At 50.8% G+C, this 19,541-nt stretch overlaps 1 protein-coding gene across 5 annotated transcripts in view; it reads left to right on the top strand.

Annotated features, from left to right (window-relative positions):
- Positions 1-8,936, top strand: part of DRD2 (dopamine receptor D2) — a 30,976-nt gene extending 22,040 nt beyond the window's left edge. For 2 of the 5 annotated variants that reach the window (XM_071449558.1, XM_071449559.1), the window contains 6 exons: positions 775-884; positions 1,290-1,426; positions 2,080-2,270; positions 3,302-3,388; positions 4,005-4,344; positions 5,277-8,936. In XM_071449558.1, the coding sequence (XP_071305659.1) occupies positions 775-884; positions 1,290-1,426; positions 2,080-2,270; positions 3,302-3,388; positions 4,005-4,344; positions 5,277-5,470 (1,059 nt within the window). In that variant the 3' untranslated portion in view covers positions 5,471-8,936. The remainder of the gene's footprint in view (positions 1-774; positions 885-1,289; positions 1,427-2,079; positions 2,271-3,301; positions 3,389-4,004; positions 4,345-5,276) is intronic. The other 3 variants (XM_071449561.1, XM_071449560.1, XM_071449562.1) reach the window with 3 other exon arrangements.
- Positions 8,937-19,541: the final 10,605 nt, after the last annotated feature.

Below are 19,541 nucleotides of genomic sequence, written 5' to 3'. Positions count from 1 at the left end.
CCTACCCCGATTTTTTAAACTAAGAAATGAAGGGAAGCTCTTGCTTGTCTGCTGCTGACCTTTGCTGGGTGCAATTGGAAAAACTGTCTGGGAAAAGCTGTGAGCAAAATTAGAGGTGCTTGGGAGTGAAAATGAATGTATGTCCCCCCTCATTCTGCCTTGAAATCCTTCGAGGAGATGTTTAAACTCCTTTATCTTCCCTTGTGAGCCCAGGTTTGTGCTGGGGCTGCCCAAACCCACAGAGAGCAGCGGGGTGGAAGCACAGCAGCCCCTTGGAAGGGGCAGAGCTCTGCCTTGACCCAGCACAGCCCCAACCACCCACCAGCCTCTCCATCTTCGTGCCAGACTCTCATTTTGTGCCCTGCCAGCAGCCCAGCCCCAGGGATTGCTCACTAACCCCAGGGATTGTTCACTAACCCCAGGGATTGCTCTCTAACCCCAGGGATTGCTCTCTAACCCCAGGGATTGTTCATCAGCCCCAAGGATTGCTCACCAGCCCCAGGGATTGCTCTCTAACCCCAGGGATTGCTCACTAACCCCAGGGATTGCTCTCCAGTTCCAGGGATTGCTCAGTAGCCCCAGGGATTGCTCTCTAGCCCCAGGGATTGCTCTCCAGCTGCAGAGTTTGCTCACTAACCCCAAGGAATTGCTCTCTAACCCAGTGAATTGCTCTCTAACCCAGGGAATTGCTCTCTAACCCAAGGAATTGCTCTCTAACCCAGGGAATTGCTCTCTAACCCAAGGAATTGCTCACCACCCATGCTCTCTCTGCAGGTGGTTGGGGAGTGGCGGTTCAGCCGCATCCACTGCGATATCTTTGTCACCCTGGATGTCATGATGTGCACTGCCAGCATCCTCAACCTCTGTGCCATCAGCATTGACAGGTGAGGGCTCTGTGCCACCAGGCTGTGCCAAACCCAGGCTGGCAAGGCCCAGCCATCCCTGTGGGACTCAGAGGCTGGGAAACTGTGGGAGTGTTTGAAGAGCATCCCAGAGGATCCTGAGGAGCTGTGAGCAGGCAGTTCTGTCAGGAGGCACAGAAACTCTGCTCCTGGGGGTGCAGATGGAACTGCTCTGTGCTCCATGGCTCTGGCCCTTCTCTTTGTACTCTGGGATGGTGCAGGGGCGTTGGTGGGAAGGGTGGGAAGAGAACACCACGAGCTGACCCAGCCTCACCCTCCTGGCGTGGCTGCAGCCCCCTGGCACCCATGGCCCGTGCTTGGCGGGCAGGGCTGGGCAGTGGCAGCCCTGGCAGGGTGACAGCAGCCTGGGGGATGTGTCCCCTGCAGGTACACGGCCGTGGCCATGCCCATGCTCTACAACACCCGCTACAGCTCCAAGCGCAGGGTCACCGTCATGATTGCCGTGGTCTGGGTGCTCTCCTTTGCCATCTCCTGCCCGCTCCTCTTCGGCCTCAACAACACAGGTGAGGGCTCTGACACCTGCAGCTGCCTCCTGCTGTCCCCCCAGGTAGCCAGGAACAAGGGTGGGGTCAGGTCTGAAGTATATTGCAAGTGTTCTTTCCCTCTGCAGCTCCCTCCTGCTCCCTCCCAGACAGGCAGGAATAAAGGTGGGATCAGGTGTGAGGTATATTTGAAATGTTCTGTCCCTCTGCCACCTGCAGCTGGCTCCTTCTGTCCTCCCAGACAGGCAGGAATAAAGGTGGGATCAGGTCTGGGGTGTATTTGAAATGTTCTCTCCCTCTGCCATGCCTCACTGTTTGCACACTGATTCTGGGTCTGTTTCATCTCCAGAGCAGGGTTTCAGTCTCACCAGAACTGAGGTGATGTACAAGTTCACACAACACCAATCTGTGTCACCTTAACATTTGTCCACTACAAATTCAAAATCCTCCTTCTATTAAAACACACAAAAAGGGAAGCCATGGGACAAAACCTTCCCTGAGGCAGCAGAGAAAAGGACTGGCAGTCCAGGCAGCAGTTTCCTGGGAATGTTGGGCTGGATCCAGCATGGGATCAGCAGTGCTGAGCTGCAAGGCAAGGAGCAGCCAGGACTTTGGGGGTGATGTGACCCCCTCCAGCCCGAGGGACACCAACCCTGAGAGGTTTTCTCTTGCAGATGAGAAGGAGTGCATCATTGGCAACCCTGCCTTCGTGGTGTACTCGTCCATCGTGTCCTTCTACGTGCCCTTCATGGTGACGCTGCTGGTGTACGTGCAGATCTACATCGTGCTGCGGCGGCGCAGGAAGCGCGTCAGCACCAAGCGCAGCAGCCACGTGCTGGACTCGGACACGCAGGCCCCCCTGAAGGTAGCCAGCCTCAACACCTCCCCCTGCCCTGCTCCCCTGCCCCACACCGCCCTGCCTGGGGCAGAGCTCCTACAGCCGCGTGCTGTGGTCACTTCGGGGTCCCGGCTGCACTCCCTGGGCTCCCGGCTCGCGGGCTGGGGCTTCCCTGGAGCTCAGGGCTGTTCCAGCAGCAGATCTGCACCAGGAGCTGCTGCAGCGACCCCCAGCATTGCCTTGGGCTGGGCTGGGGTAGCCAAGAACAGAGGCTGCACCATTGTGTGAGTCGGTCCTGCAGAATCACAGAATCAAGGAATGGTTTGGGTCAGGAGGACACTGAAGCCCATGGGCAGAGACACCTTCCACTGTCCCAGGCTGCTCCAAACCCCATCCAACCTGGCCTTGAACACTCCCAGGGATCCAGGGGCAGCCATAGCTGCTCTGGGCACCCTGTGCCAGGGCCTCCCCATGCTCCCAGGGAGGAATTTCTCCCTGATACCCAATCTAAACCCACCTTCCTTTAGCTCAAGGCCATTCCCTCGTGCCCCACCACTCCAAGCCCCTCTCCAGCTCTCCTGGAACCCCCCTTTGGGGGCTGTCAGGTGTCCCCAGCGCTCGGTGGCAGTGCCTGGGGTGCACAGCTCCTCTCTGGGAAGGACAGCTCTGCAGGACCAGCCTGTCCCTGCAGGAGCTGTGTGTGAGGGAGCCCAGCTGGGCGGGCTGGCTGTGAACCCACTTGTCAAAGCAGGGCTTTGGCAGCACAGGCAGCACAGCCTGGGGGATGCTGCAGCTCCAAACCGTGCTGCCTGCAGAGGAGGCAGCCACACAGGGACACACACACACAGCAGAGCTCCGTGGCCTCCTTCCCCTGGTGCACAGCACAGGGCCAGCAGCCTCCATCCCTGCTCCATCCACTTCTCCATCCTGCTCGGCTCCTGAGCCGCGCTGGTGAACTCCTGATTCATCCCTTTGTGTTCCCACGTGCCTCCCTTACCAGCTTCCCTTCCCAACCCCTCTCTGCCTGTGTAACCTCTGAGCTGGTGCTTGCCCCTTAGGACAAATGCACTCATCCAGAAGACGTCAAGCTCTGCACAGTTATTGTGAAGTCCAATGGGAGCTTCCAAGTTAATAAGCGCAAAGTGGTGAGTGTTAAAGAGAAGTGGGAGCTTTCCAGAGCCTTCAGCCTTCCCCTTCTCCCTCAGGACACGAGGTTCATTTATGTAGGGTGGGAGAAAAATAAACCTAAGAGCAAAGGTTACCATTCAATCTCAAAATTTAAATAGTCTTCCCATTCCTTGGAGTGAAGCAGGGGGTTTAAGCTCACAGAGCTCACAAAGCCAGATTAAGCTCACCGAAAGATCAGCTCTAAAAGCCATGGCATTTGAACATTTTTGTGCCTTTGAGTTCCTTCTCCTCTCTGTTATTTAAATCTTGGACTGCATTGGCTTTGTTGGGTTTTGGTTGCCGATTCCATTTTTATTTATTTGCATTCTGAAAACCTGAACAAAATCTGTAGAGAGTGGAGACAGCGTCTCCCCCATTTCTGAGCCTCTGAGCCTGAGAATCCTCCAGTGCAGCCCTGTCCATCCCATCTGCCCAGAATACCCCAGCACAGCACAGCCCTTTCTCCAGGCAGGGAGGGAGAAGAGGGACTGACTGTTCTCCAGCATCATCCAGCTTCACTCTGTAAGGAATGCTCGTTGCTCCTCTCTGTGTATTTACCTGTCATTATGTTGTGGACATTTGATTCTTGTCCAGGAGGCAGAGAGTCACATAGAAGAGATGGAAATGGAGATGGTGTCCAGTACCAGTCCCCCTGAGAAAACGGCCCTCAAACCCACAGCACCAAGTAACCACCAGTTGATTGTGCCAGTTGCTTCTAATCGGGGCAACAACTCTACCCTGCAGGCACCCCTGAGCAGCCCTGGGAAGGTGGAGAAGAATGGCCATGCCAAAGATTCCCACCACACAGCCAAGGTCTTCGAGATCCACTCCCTGCCCAACGGCAAGACGAGGAACTTGCTCAAGGCCGTGATCAGGAGGAAACTGTCCCAGCAGAAGGAGAAGAAAGCCACGCAGATGCTGGCCATCGTGCTCGGTGAGAGCGTGCCCTGGCTGCCCTGGGCTCCCTGCAGAAACCCCTGTCCCGTGCAGGCTGATTTTCCAACCCCCCCAGAACTCATTTCCCTTCACACAGTAGAGGGTGGCAGGCAAAGTGTGCTGGTGTTCACAGTGGTCTGAGGATGAGGGAAGAGACCAGAATGTTGACTCCATGTTTCAGAAGGCTTGATTTATTATTTTATGATATATATTAAAACTATACTAAAAGAATAGAAGAAAGGATTTCATCAGAAGGCTGGCTAAGAATAGAAAAAGAAGGAATGATAACAAAGCCTTGTGGCTCAGACAGAGAGTCTGAGACAGCTGGACTGTGATTGGCCATTAATTAGAAACAACCACATGAGCCCAATCCCAGATGCACCTGTTGCATTCCACAGCAGCAGATAACCATTGGTTGCATTTTGTTCCTGAGGCTTCTCAGCTTCTCAGGAGAAAAAAAATCCCAAGGAAAGGATTTTTCATAAAAGATGCCTGTGACAGGCAAAGGGCTGCCCACGGGAGGGGTCCCTCCTCCCCAGCCACACACAGCTGGCACCAAGGGTGCACAGTGCACTAAGCTGGCACAGTGCTGCACTAAGGGTGCCCAAGGCTGCCCCTCTCGGGGGCATCTGAGCTCCCAAACCCAGGGAAGAGCTCCTGGGCTTTCTGGAACAAAAGGCAGCAGAGCTCAGCAGAGCTGGCACCTCTGAAGGGCAGAGTTTCTGCTGTGTCTGGGCTCATTCCTCGAGCAGAGGAGTTCCTTAGTGCCAGGGCAGGACGCAGACCAGCACACTGAGCACACAAACACAAATCCCATTCCTCTGTGAAATAAATTCCCCTTCCACCAAAGAGAACCTTGCTGTTCCCCCAGCCCGAGAACCCGCCCAGCTTTCAGCCATCAAACTCCTCCTCTCTCCTTTTCCCCCCCAGGTGTTTTCATCATCTGCTGGCTCCCCTTCTTCATCACTCACATCCTGAACATGCACTGCGACTGCAACATCCCGCCGGCCATGTACAGCGCCTTCACGTGGCTCGGCTACGTCAACAGCGCTGTCAACCCCATTATCTACACCACCTTCAACATCGAGTTTCGCAAGGCTTTCATGAAGATCCTCCACTGCTAAAGCCACAAACAGCGCCCGCTTTTTTTTAGGGACGGAGGGGGAAGAGGGAGCGATGCCATCCGTGCCGGGGAGGGGGCTGGAGCTCTGGAGCTGGGCACCGCGCGGTGCCCGGGCGCCTGGTGGGGCTGCAATGAGGTGGGAGGGTGTCTCACCCCGCTGGGTGACCTCTGGACCGGCCCCAAGGGCGCTTTGCAGAGCCAGCCTCACGCTGTGTTGGAAGTGGAGGTGCAGGAACCGAGGAGCTCTCGCTCGGTTCTCGCCCGTGGCCACCCGGCCTGGAGGGCGCTGTGGACACGGGGTGGCCACGGGGCAGCAGGAGGTAGCGCTGGGTCACAGTGGTCCAACTCTCACCAAAGACAAGGCCATGCTTCCCCCTGGCAGCAGGAGCCAGCCAGGGCCTCTGCAAGCTCCGTGCAATAGCTTTGCCTTCACCTCGAGCTGACTCACCCAGTGTTTAACTGCTGAAGCCTTCAGAAATTCCATAAAAAAACCAACCCAAGAACTTTCAGAGGTCCCCAGGCGGGTCGAGAAGGTTCTGCCACCCCCAGACCCTGCAGCAGCGGGAGCCTACGAGCCATGGGTGGAAGGGAGAAGGGGGCATCAGTCTCACATCAAACCATCGGTGTAAATAGGAATGAACAGGATGGATTGTGGAGCCCCAAGCCAAAAAAAAAAAAAAAAGAGATGGAGAGAGAGGAACTCAAGGAGTGGAACCTTGTCTTGCATGGTGTACATCCAACAGGACCCCCTCACCTCCCATCAGCGATTTCTGCCCACCAGCATCTCATCTCCAGGCTCTGCCCAGGTGACAGCAGGGGAGGGTGGCAGCGGGGTGAATGTACAGACACGAGGACACTGTGCCAGGGGAGGCACCCTGAGCACCCAGCCAGGCCAGAGCTGCTTCTTCTCACCCAAATCAGGGGCCCCAAGGAGCGCCTCAGGTCTGATTTGCCTCTGTCTCTCCCCAGAGAGTGCAGAATAACATTGTGCCTAATTTAAATCAACAGTCAAGGAGATAAAACTGTGCATTTTGGAAAAAGCCAGAATAAAAACCCAAGAAAGCCCCTGCCTGGACCAGCTCCTGTGTCCAAGCTGGAGTCTGGGAAGGTCTGGATGTTTCCAGCATCCTTTACTCTCTGCTGTCTATTTTTCCATGGATTCTAGGAATGGAAACCCCACAAGAGCATCATCTCACCACGCTGAATCTGGCACTGCCAAACCCACGCTCTACGTGCTATTTGTACTCAGTTCACATGATATTTTGCAATATCTCTGTAAATAAAACACAGCAAGGTGAATAAAACAACGTGGAAATAGGTCTGGCTAGAAATTCCTGCAGGATGTGGAGCAGCAGAGGGTTGCAATAGCCATAAACAGGGGCAGACTCCCAGGGTGCAGTTTCCTGCTGTTTTCTAAAGGAGTAAAGTCACAATTGGGAGAGCAATAGAATCCCTTTTTTTTCCTCTATGCAGTTTGTGGAATATTCACTCAGTTTCTGCTTCAGATGAGGTGAAGCTCTGCCGAGGTTTCCTTTAATTCCCTGGATTTGCTGTGTTGCTAGCAGAGCACCCTCCTGTGCTGGTAGGAGATGTTCCAGCCCTGGTTCAGGAGGAGATTGCACCAAGCAGCTCTAGCACACAATCTCAGCTGCTTTCTGAAATGGAGGCAGCAGTCCCACCTTAATCCCCAGGTTTCTGTTCCAAACCTGGCATTCCTGGAACGGGCTGGAACCCAGGGCTTTGATTTTCAGCCCACAGCCTTGTGTAACATTTGAACCTGTCTCTTCAGAGCTAAAAGCTGCAAAACTGGGAACTCCAGCTTGAGGGATCTCAGGCGCACGTGAGCTCTTCTTTCTTCCCCTCAGTTTCAACCAACCAAATTCACTCAGTGGTGGGAATCCACTCAGACTTGTACCCCAATATCCACAGAATGGTGCAAAGGCAGGAGGTTTTGGGGCAGAAAAATAGCAACAAGCTACTGGTCCATCTTTTAATGTATTTACAAGCAGAAAGATCCATTTGACTTGGGGAATTAACAGGCGGGGAGCTGAACAAAAATAGCAAATATGACATATATAGACCAAAAAAAGCTTTAAAGCATTTGGAAGTTGCCATAGGTGATGTTTGCCCTATACTAAAGGCTGGCGTGAGCCCTCAGGATAAGTGGAATAATAACAGGATAAATGGAATAATAATATCCCTCAGGATAATGTGGATAATATCTTCCCTTTGAGCCATAATTTTACTTTGTGTCCAGTTTTAAAACCCTCATCTCCAGTGCTGTGCACCTCGCTCCCAAATTTTTTTTTTTTCTGAATCTAGAAGCAGAACCTCAGAGCTCAACCCACCTGAAAAACTCTTCCAAAATGCCATGGAGGGAAGAAAGCTGCAGGGAAAGGCAGTGTTCTTCATGTGGAGCAAGCCCCCAGGTGTGATTTCCAGAGCTGCAATATTGGCTGTGAGGAATCACCTGCAGCCTTCATCCCCGGGACACTTGAAGCTGCTCCTTCCCACCACTCCAGGCTGAACTGTGGGAGTGTGAAGGTCCCCAGTGCCCTTGGGAGGGTGGCAGTGCCAGGCCTGCCCATCTCTGCAGCAGCTTTTCCTCCCCCAGACAACTCCTGCACTTGCAGACAGCAAACAAAGCACTTTGAAAGCCAGGACTGGGCCTTCCCCTCTTGGAGACAGCACCAAAGTCATCCTCACCTCTGGTGTCCAAGGAGTGAAGCAGTGCCAGGAGCAGGGGCAGGGGGTGCTGGCACCAGGAGACCACTGGGAGCCCCTCAGAGCCCAGCCCAAGGGATTTGGGAGCCTCTCCCCATCTCTGAGCCTGCCAAACCCAGACCTCACTGTTCCTTTCACCCTGGAAAAATCAACCCCTGCTTCCCCAAGGACCTCTGCTGCTGATGGGAAGGGCACTGAGCTGGTTTTTAAAACCACCTTAACCAGAAGATTTCATTTCTTTGTTCCTCCAGACCTTCAGAGCCTTGCTCTAGCCCCTCTTTTGGGATTCATTATTTATAATTGAAGCTTTTGTTCTGCTTATTGAGTCTTCCTGGTCCTGCTTTCCCTCCCTGTGGTTCCCAGCTTGCTGAAGCCCTGGGTGGGGATCTCTGCACCCCCAAACAGGTTTGAATTAAAAGCCAGTGAATTCTGCCTGCACTGTATTTGCTGCTTGCCTGCTTGCTCCCACTCCACAGAACTGTTTATCTTCCTGGCTGAAGAGTAAATGAACTCCAGTAGGTCCAACCAGCTTATCCAATCCTGCTGAAATAATAATAATAATAATAATGATAATAAAAGGAAAACAGGAAAAATAAAGCCACTACCTCTTGTGGTGAAAATCTCCAGTGCAAACACGGCTCCCCTGGGAGTCAGGAATGTATAAAATGCCCATCACAGGTACATGTGACACCAACAATGTCTTCATGCAGCTCTGTCATTAAATAGAGACTTGCACAAGCCACCCTGATGTCCATCTGCTTGTTTTGTTCTGCTTTACTCTGGGCTCTGAGGAGTCCTGGTTCTGCTGCACAGCTCAAACCCACAGAGCAAAAGCTGCCCTCACATGAAATTTGCCTTTTTTCTGATTTGCTTTTCCTTTTTCCTCCCTTACCCCAGTCTACCCCTGAGAATCCTGGTGTTTGTCTTGCCTGCAGCCACGAGAATCAGACGTGGGAGAGGAAAGCTGCAGAAGGGCACAGCCAGAAGGGAAATGGTCTGAAATGGTCTGAAATGTCTCCCCTGTGCCAGGCAGGAGAGGGCTGGGCAGGATGGGAGGAGGAAGGGGAGGAGGGCACAGGTGCCCAGCTGGATTCATGCTGGAGGACTGAAGGATTTTATTTTGGAATATTTTAATTTATGTTGCGCTGTTTTCTCAAGGTTTGGTGTTTGTGCAGGTGGACCCTCAGCCAGGCTTAATCAGCACTTTCAAAATAAAGATTATTTTCTTTATATAAAAGAAGAAGAAAAAATAATGCAAAGAAAATCCTTCCCACTGCTGGGAAAGAAAGCTGTCTGTCCATCTCCAAGAACTAACAGGCTAAAATTTCAGTTTAATGGCATTTCAGAGCCAACACAGAATAATCCCTGCCCCAACGCCCTCAGTTTATGCAGAACCCAGAATCTGCAGAACTGCAGGGTTCAGATGAGGCTGAATTCCCCCGTTGGATGATTCACCTCAGTGCCACCGTGACAGAGGGAAAATGAGGAGCTCCAGGCCCCCTCCCCTCCCAAACTCAGCAGAATAAATGATATTTTCAGATCCAACAGGACACACCAGGCTGTTTGCAGCCAGTCTGGCCTGAGCCTGGCAGGATCAAAGGCAGCTGCTCTGAGCTTCACCCTCACAGCCAAATTTCATTTCTAAGCCTGTGGACAAAAGCCACTCACAGCACCCAAAAGAGATAAAAGGGATGCTCTGCCCATCTCCTGGGGCATCTGAGTGAGCCCTGCTGCTCCAGGTGAGCCCTGACACATCCCTGGCTGTGCTTTGTTCTGCACAAAATAAAAAGAGAGAGAAAACCAGTTACTCTTGTTAAATTAACTCCCTGTCTTTAATCAAAGCTTCTTTTAATAATTCCAACTGCTCCCCCAAGCCTTTCTGACAAGATACCAGCCTGTCTGCTTCATAAAGAGCTTTTGACTCACAAATAACAACTTTCTTCACCAAAGAAAGAGTGATCACAGTGGACTAAACATAATTACAGCATCATGAATAATTAACAGGCCTAGAAATGCCTTTAAAGAGACTTAAGAAGCAAAGAAAAAAAAAACCCTTTTAAAGGAGAGGAGAGCACTGTGCCTCCCCAAGCTGCCATGCTGGGCTGGGGAAGAAGGAGAGGCTGATGAGAGTGAGTGAGCACATTTAGCAGCTCTGCCTCCCTGCTGCCAGCCTGCCTGGCATGCAATCAACTGCACTGAGCCCTGATGAGCCTGCCAGGGCCAGGGCAGCCCCAGCTCGGCCCTGCCAGCCCCGGGGAAGGGAGGGACAGCACAGGCCTGACCCTGCCCTGCGTGAAAAGCAATTTCTGTGGTTCTACCCAAGCCCTTCCCTGCCAGGGGAGCTGGTGGCGCATGGAGAAAAGCAATTTTTTATTATTTTACCCAAACCCCTGCCTGCCAGGAGAGCTGGTGGCACATGGTGAAAAGCAATTTTTGTGATTTTACCCAAAGCCCTGCCTGCCAGGAGAGCTGGTGGCGCATGGAGAAAAGCAAATTTTTTGTGGTTTTATCCAAGCTCCTGCCTGCCAGAGCAGTTGGTGGCACATGGAGAAAAGCAATTTCTGTGGTTCTACCCAAGCCCTTCCCTGCCAGGGGAGATGGTGGCACATGGTGGAAAGCAAATTTTTGTGGTTTTATCCATGCCCCTGCCTGCCAGGGGAGATGGTGGCACATGCAGAAAAGCAAATTTTTTGTGATTTTACCCAAGATCCTGCTTGCCAGGGCAGTTGGTAGCACATGGTGAAAAGCAATTTTTTTGCTGGTTTTACCCAAGCTCCTGCTTGCCAGGGCAGTTGGTGGTGAAAAACAGGTTTTTGTGGTTTTATCCAAGCTCCTGCCTGCCAGAGCAGTTGGTGGCACATGGAGAAAAGCAATTTTTTATGATTTTACCCAAACCCCTGCCTGCCAGGGCAGTTGGTAGCACATGGTGAAAAGCAATTTTTGTGGTTTTACCCTCCCCCTGCCAGGGGAGCTGGTGGCACATGGAGAAAAGCAATTTTTATGATTTGACCCAAACCCTTCCCTGCCAGGGGAGCTGGTGGCACACAGCAGGGGCACGAGGAGTGGCAGAGCAGCAGAACAGGCACAAAGTGGAGCTGGGGAAAAGGGGCTCTGCAGGGGGATGGGGCTCAGCTGCTGCCCCTGCACTGGGCAGGCTCAGCTCAGAACAGAGGGGGGAAATCAGCCCCAGATAAATCAGGTAAATCTGGGGGAAATCAGCCCCAGGTAAATCAGGTAAATCTGGGGAATCAGCCCCAGATAAATCAGGTAAATCTGGGGGAAATCAGCCCCAGATAAATCAGGTAAATCTGGGGGAATCAGCCCCCAGAGCTCCTGGCTGGGAGGGGACACACTCCTCTGTGGCTGCTGCCTTTGGGGGCAGAGGGAGGCTGACCCTGCAGGAACAGGAGCCTTCATCCCCTCCCCTCCATCACCCCTCACATCTCTCCATCCCAGAGGATTCCCTGCTGCCCCTCTGGGGCTGGAGCTGCCTCAGCTCCTCACCTGCAGCCTGGGAGCCTTGGGATGGGGAGTTTGTCAGGATATGAAGGGGAATTTTTGAGGATATGAAAGGTGAGTGGTTCCTGACCACAGCCTGCCCCATCAGCCTCTGCCCCTGAGCTCAGGACAGAGCAGCAGGCAGCACCCAGATCCTCCTTCCCATGGCCGATCTTGTGGGGTTTTAATGCTGGGAAAAGACAAACCAGCAGAATTCAAGGGTCCTCATGGCTGTTTCTGCTTCCTGGCTGTATCCAGCTGTTCATAAATCCTTCTGAGCTGGGTGCAGGGCAGATGGAAAGGGCTGCAAACCTCACCTGGCAGAAAACCAGGTCATAACCTCAGCCCTTGCCACTGCATGAAATGTTTCCTGACAGCCATCATTAATATTTACTGCACAGTGCAGCCACAGAGCTGATTGTTTTTATTCAGGCCGCGTGAAAAAAGCAGGAAAAGCCCAAACTGACATCAGCCAGAAATGTAATCTCATCTCCAAGTGCTAACAGCAAGACAGAGAATCTCTGAGCAGCTCCTGAGTTCAGAGAGCTCTGTCAAATCACCAGCTGGAAAATGTACAAAGCTTCAGAGGGAAACCCAGGAGCTGCAAATCTGATTGAACAAGACAGGTTATGAGCTGGGAGCTCGTCTGTGTGAAGAAATGGGCAGTCAGTGCCAGTCTAAACAAATATGTACAGCTCCTCTGAGCACCTCCCTCCCCCTGGGACAGCTCCTGGCAAACACCGAGGTGGCTTTGAGCTGGCACTGTTCTCTGAGTTTGCTGGGGAAAAAACCCTGCAAAGATGGCAAAGCAGCTGCTGTGGCTCCTGCAGAGGGATGTGACACAGGGGGATGTGCTCACAGCAGGGCCAGCTCTGGGGTGACAGCAGGTGTGTGACAAATTCAGGGTGACAGCAGGTGTGTGACAAATGTGGGGTGACACCATGTGTGTGACAAATTCAGGGTGACAGCAGGTGTGTGACAAATGTGGGGTGACACCATGTGTGTGACAAATTTGGGGTGACACCATGTGTGTGACAAATGTGGGGTGACAGCAGGTGTGTGACAAATTCGGGGTGACACCATGTGTGTGACGAGCTCTGCTGAGGGGGGAGCACACCCTGGATGAAATCCACAGCGTGAGATGATGCCATGGCATGAAGCAGTGACAATTCTGTGACATTCAAGAGCTGAGCTCCTGCCTCTGCCTCCCTCTGGGCCGTGGGCTGCGTTCCCTGCCACGGAACCGCTGGGGGAATGATGAAAATGGGAGGGTTTGACCCAGAACTGAGCTGGGGATGGGCCCCAGAACCTGCTGAGGGGGGCTGGGAGCAGAGCATGGGTGTAAGAGATGAAATGAGGGATGTGGGACTCCAGGCAGATCTCCAAAATGCAGCTTATTACAAAATGCAGTTTATTACAAAATGCAGTCTATTGCATCCAAGGTGTCACAGCAGTCCAGGGTCGTGGGTGACAGAGCTGTGCCTACAGCTGTCAGCTTTCTTTTGATTACAAATGCATTTTATACTTTTCTTTTGGTTCCAATGCATTCTATACTTTTCTTTTGGTTACATTGCATTATACACTTTTCTTTGCTGAGCATCTTCATACAGTAGAACCAATCTATACCTTAACTATTATCTATAGCCTATCATAACTACTGTAATTACCATATTCATGTTACTGTTCTCCAATCACTCAAAGTCAGTACATTACAGTTTAAGCCAGAAGTTGGTTTTCAGTTTTCTTGCAGTAGAAAATTCTTTTTTTCTACTTGCAACATTTGCTGCCTTGTTTGCAAATGTGCTTTTGCAAATTTGTGTGCAAATTTGCCTGTGCTTTCTGCTTGGTAAAAACATCTTCTTGTTTGGGGTGGGTTTATCCTTTGCTCTAAGCCATAGAAACCCCTTCTAACTAACACACCCTTTGCCTCCTTGGTTAGCCAGTGAGACTGGCTCAGCAATTCTTTTCTTTTATATCAAAACTTGCTTTCATTTCTATTCCTTCTTCAGATCACAGAATCCTAGAATGATGAGGTTGGAAGAGACCTCTAAGATCATCGAGTCCAACCTGTGCCCTCACACCTCAACCAGACCATAGCACCAAGATTATACATTGAAAAATCTTCCTTCCACACACATATCTGTGAGATTTTCATCTTCTAACCTTGGCACTGCCCTGCCAGGCCAGCAGCAGGGGCTCAGCTCCTGGAGGCTGCAGCCAGCGCCAAAGTCACACCAAATTAACCTTGGGGATGCAGATTTATGTCTGAATTATCGGGGCTGGCAATTTCCTGCTGCAGTAATTGAGTTTGTGCCTGTTCCCAGCTGGTGGCAGATGCTCCAGGTCACATTCCTGCATCGTGTTTACATTGAAATGCCCACCTGGAGCTGGCTGGGAGGGCAGGGCTGGGCTCAGGTAGTGCCAGGTAACCTGGTTAGCTCTGCCTTTGTGTCTGAGCCCCCCCAGCTAAGGCAACACTCAGCTCCCTGGCAGGTCCAGGGTGTCTGGGAAGGAGCATGGCTGATTGCCTCTGTGATAAACAAGCCCTAAATCACTTCAAAGCTGAGGCCAGAATGGCTGGGGAAGATTGCAGACAGTGAAATAGCAGGGCCTGGGACGTGATTCAGAGATACCAGGGAAAACCACAGTCAATTCTGCCTCCTTCTTAATTACAAAAATAAAAAAAAGCAAAAGGAAGTGTTCCATGAGCAGAGTGACTGAGACACAGCAGAGCTGGGAACTGGCATTTAAGCCCCAGGGCCTAGGGAAAGCTGTTCCCCTGTGGGTGACATCCCAGGGGCTGCACAGCTCACTGACAGCTTTAACTCATTGCCAAAAAGCTTTTTCTGCAGCCAGGCTCATCCTCCAGCTGTCCAAGCCTCCAAAATCCCCAAATCCATGCTTGTGTTTCAGGCGCAATTTGGAATTTCCCCCCTCAGCCCGCAAACCCAGTGAGGCCAGGTGAATTTTCCAGGTGAATTCCAGGGCTGGGCACCAGCCCTTCCCTGCTGGGATGTAAAAAAGGTTGGGAAATATGATTTTGGAGGCCTTTCCCAGAATCAGGGATTCTGTGGGGTCAAGGAGATGCAACAGGAAGCCCCAGGAGCTGCTCCAGGCTCCTAAAATTTCTCAAAAGCAGCATTTTCCAAGCTCAGGGCATGTCAGACAAATTCCACCTTTTCTCTGGTTTTCCCTCTCTCTCTTGTTGATTTTCCCCTGCCCCTTTTTAATGTCTGAGTGGGCTCATGGTCCTGTGGCATTTTCCAGCATTCCCTGGAGCAGAACATGACCCTGCTCAGCCAAAAGGAGCAGCACATTGGGCAGCAAAGAGCCCAGCTCAGCTCTCCTGGGAGAAATCCTGCGAGAAATCCTTACAAAACAAAGACTTGAACCAAATAACAGCAGGGCAGCCTCAGCAAAACCTTTTGGTGGACTGCAGTCTTTTCCAAGGCAAGAAAATGAATTCCCTGAATGCCTTGTAAGGATTTTTTTTTTTTCTGCTTGGAGCAGATATTAAGGGTTTGCCCAAAGAACAGCAATAAAACCTTGCTGGTGATAAGAAGGCAGCTGTGCCTTGCTGAGGAGCAGTGGCAGTGCCATGGAACCAGGCCAGAAATGCCCCAAACCTCAATTCTGTCCAAGCTGAATTTTCTCAGTGTCTGTAACATTTCCCTTTTCTTTCTGAAGCCAAGGCCTTGTAGGCCAGCAGCAAACAAAAGCTCATTCCAGCCCTTCTTGCAGCTAATTACTGCACCTCCTGATTGCTGACCTGGCCTAATGCTCCTCTCTGTAATTGCTCCAGATGGACCTGGAGTCTTTAATAGGACATTTGCTATCCAGAAAGGCTGCTGGGGATTATTATTTATTTATTTTTGCTCAGAAGAAGTTCCCTCCAGGATGGGGAGTTCAGGTGTTCTCTGGATTTTCTCCTGGTTCATTTGGAGTTGATCTCTGTACCTGATTATTTTTTTAAAGGGAAATTCAGAGCAGGGATGCTCCAGGGGTGGTGTTCTGTTCCTCCCAGCACATTGCTGTGGGTAGCACCAATCCTGGCCACAGAAAAAAGCTGTTTAGACTCACAAATTCCATGGTCCCATGACCCCCCAGACCCAGGCTGGGCAGCACATTTAGGGCTCTGCACCTTTGAGGGATATAAATATTTTCCTGGGCTTTGTTTGGGTACAAAAGATTCTTCCCAAGGCCACAGAGGGTGTGAGGAGCTCTGACTTGCCAAAATGAGAGCCTGAACTGTGATATCTCCTCCCCAAACTGTCCCCACAGTGCTGAACTCCACCCCTCACTGCCAAGAACCTCGGGCTTTAAAAACAATCATTTTTGGGCTCGGGTTTGTGGGGTTATTTTGATTTTTTTTCCCAAAGAGGAGAAGGAGGCCAGCAGCAAATTGCACAGGAGAAGAGTTCCCTGCTGTGCTCTGAGGCAGAGGAGAGGAAAGCAGCAGCTGATCAAAAGATGTTGAACTTGCTGGGGATGAGCTGCCTGCTAGGAGCAAACAGCAAGAGCTCCTTGATTCCCAGCCAGGCCCTTTGCCATTATTCTAATGGAAGTGCAGCTCACACCTGCACTGATGGAGCTGGCTGGGGAGCAGCTTTTGGAGGGGATAACGTGGTTTTATTGCAAAGGAAGGGACAGGTTGGGGAAGATGAAACAGGAAAGCCTTATCAATATGATTGCCTGGCAGAAGATTTGGAGAATATGGAAACTATAAGCGAGATTGAAATGAAAGCAAACTCTGAGATACCTCAGTTACTGAACAACTGGAAAACAATGGTGTGGCTGCTGAAGGTGATCCCCTTTTGATGGAACAACACCCTCTGCTTGCAGACAGCCCCAAGGGGCAGAGCAGACCCTGCAGCTTGGCAAAAGGGGCCCAAAGAGGAGTTTTTAGGGTTTAAAATGTAACACAGGATGGTGATGTAATGTGGTTTAACTCTCCTTACAAGGTTAAATATAAAGTTTGTACACAAACAAATTAGAGACAATGGCAAGCAAGTGGTTTTCAGAGCCCTGGATGAGGGGGACACAGAGGTTCTGGGGCTCTGAGCAGGCTGCAGGCTTGGCCTTGCTTTCCAAGGCTTGGAGAGGAAAGAGCTTGTTTAAAATGTAACACAGGATGGTGATGTAATGATTCTTATAGGCTGTATGGAAATGCTGTAGGATTTGTGTCTTGGACTAGATTGGTCAGTGAGAATCAGAATATTCAACACAGAAGAAGATTTATGGTGTTGTAATGGGAACCTCACTCTCTCTTTACCTTTTTATGCTCTTACCTTTTTTACTCTCTCACTCTCTCATCCTCTCTCCCCTCTCTTCTCTCAGGCCTGCTCTGAGCTGTGGCTGGCAGCTCCCAGCAGGGCCCTGCACCCAGGCCCTTTGCAATAAACCCCAAATTCCAAGACCAGAAGAAGATTTATTGTATTGTAACAGGAACCTCGCCCTCTGATCCTCTCTTTTACCCTCTCATTCTCTCTTTACCACACTCTTTCCTTCTTTCTCTTTACCTCTTTCTCCCTCTCTCGGGCCTGCTCCAGCTGTGCCTGGCAGCTCCCAGCAGGGCCCTGCACCCAGGCCCTTTGCAATAAACCCCAAATTCCAGCCCTGGCTGCAGAGATCCCTGGTCCCCTCCCTGGGGCTGGGAGGGCACAGGGAAGTGCTGGAGGGGCTGGGGAGGGAGCAGGAGGAATCCTGCCAGGCCAGGGAGAGGCTGAGCAGAGCCAGGCACGTCTCTCACTGACGTCTGCCACAGCACAGAGCCTACAACCACCTCCTTGCAAGAAAAAGAAACACAGAGAATTCACTATTCCTTCTTACATTAAAATCACTGCCTCCTACATTCACATCACTGCTGTCAGAAACATCTTGATTTTCCACACCTAAGGGGCTATGGAAAAAAACAAGCATTTCTGCTAAAAATAAGGGTTTTTTCCCCCCCACAAGCTGTATTTATTCAGATCTCTTTTCCTCTAAAACGCAGCATTATTTTAATTTTAATTTAATCCCATATCTGCATAATTGCAGCACTGCCAAACAAACAAATCACAGTCTCTGGGAAGCAGGAGCAATGCAAAACGTGGATTTAACCAAATTCAATTCCAAGCATTTTCCTGTGAGCATTCCCTTACAGAAGAGCCACACTTCTGACTGAAACGTCCACATTTTCATCACTACAAGCATCTCCCCTTCAAACCAATTTTACATCAGAGGATTGATATTACAGTCAGATCCAGCTCTGAGAGAGCACTTAGGAAATCAGTGCGAGCCCCTCCTGAAACCATCCCCTGCTCTGCTGATTGATTTGCTCTGAGTTTCTTGGTGTGCTGCTTGTGGGGAAGCAGGGATGGGGTCCTGACAGTCCCATCCCCTACCCAAAGCTGTCCTGGATGGAGGTGATGCACAGGGAGTGCAGGCAGCCTATTAGGAACATGAACCCACAAACAGCAGAGGTTGGTGTCCAAACAGGAGACAGAGGAGTCCTTTGGCTTTATTCCAATCAAGGCAGAGGCCATGGGGCATCCCCTGGAGTCTCTCCAAGTTTTGGAGGATGCAGCCTCCTTTTTATCCCAATTTCCAGCCACATTTCCCTTCTCTCTTTCCCCATTTCTGAGATACTTGAGAGGTTCAGACTTCCTGACATACCTGATACCAGAGATTTCCCTCTAATGTACAACCCTCCCTTTTAATTTTGAATTCTTGAGGAATTTAGGGGGTTTTCCCCATTGGCTGAGGTACTTGAGAGGTTCAGACTTCCCTGAACACCTGATCCCAAAGATTCCCCTCTAATGTAAAACCCTCCCTTTTAATTCTGAATTCTTATGGAATTTAGGGGTTTTCCTTCCCCATTGTTTCTTTCATCTTTCAATGTCTAATTTCATTTCTCAGCAAACCTAAAGTTTTATTTGTAAAATCAAATCCCTTTTTCCATTCATCAATAAATGGAATCCTTCCCATTGTTTCTTTTCTCTCCCAGTGCTGGTTTTATCCACCAGCAGCCCCACAGCTGGTTTGGAAAGACAAATCCACCATTCCTCTCAAGCCCAAAGCACACCCAGGATTTACAGAGCTTGGGATGACTCCTGCAGGGAGCAGGGCTGCAACAAGATCAGCTTTAAGGGACCTTAAATCTCCCTCCTCTGGTTTTCTGTCTTTGTCGCCCCAAACCATGCTGGGATTCTGTGAGGGAATTGAAGAGCAATTGGTTTGGAAATCTCCCTTTAGTTTGGAAATCTCCCTGTGGTTTGGAAATCTCCCTGTGGTTCAGGATGTCTGGAGCTGCTGCAGCCCAGGGATGCTCAGAGTCATTCCACAACTCCCTGCCAACATCAGAACATCACCCTGCTCACCCAGGTAGCTCTGGGTACCTTAAAACCATAATTTTTTGAGGCATAACAACAATTTTGATCTTTTGGAATCTAAACGAGCTGTTTAGGAGGTTCCTGCCCTGCTGCTGCTGCCATGCCCTGCCAGGAGCTGCCTGGGCTGTGAACTTTGGGTAAGAACGTGAGATAATCAGCTGCAGATTTATCAGCAGGGACAAAAGACTGAAATGGAGTTGAAAAAGGCAAAAGAAAAAAAAAAAAGAAAGGGGAGGGGGGATGGAGATCCACGAATAATTTTAGAAATAAGCTGCAAGTTGCACAGTCACAAAGCGGAGGCTGGAATGCACTTTTCCAGAGTTTGTAAAGACTCATTTAATTTCTATAGAAACTGAGCAGCAAACAGGTAATTTTCTCTGCAAATTGCTTCTATCACCTCTGGAATGCTCTGCAAGAGCAATGTATTTCCCTCATGTCTTCTTAATCCCCTGTTATTTTCATTATAAATTTAATTAAGCT

The sequence above is a fragment of the Agelaius tricolor genome, unplaced genomic scaffold, assembly GCF_023055355.1.
Source record: "Agelaius tricolor isolate 1412-34295 unplaced genomic scaffold, bAgeTri1.0.p SCAF_29, whole genome shotgun sequence".
NCBI lineage: Eukaryota > Metazoa > Chordata > Aves > Passeriformes > Icteridae > Agelaius > Agelaius tricolor.
This window is presented reverse-complemented; position numbering and strand designations above follow the sequence as displayed.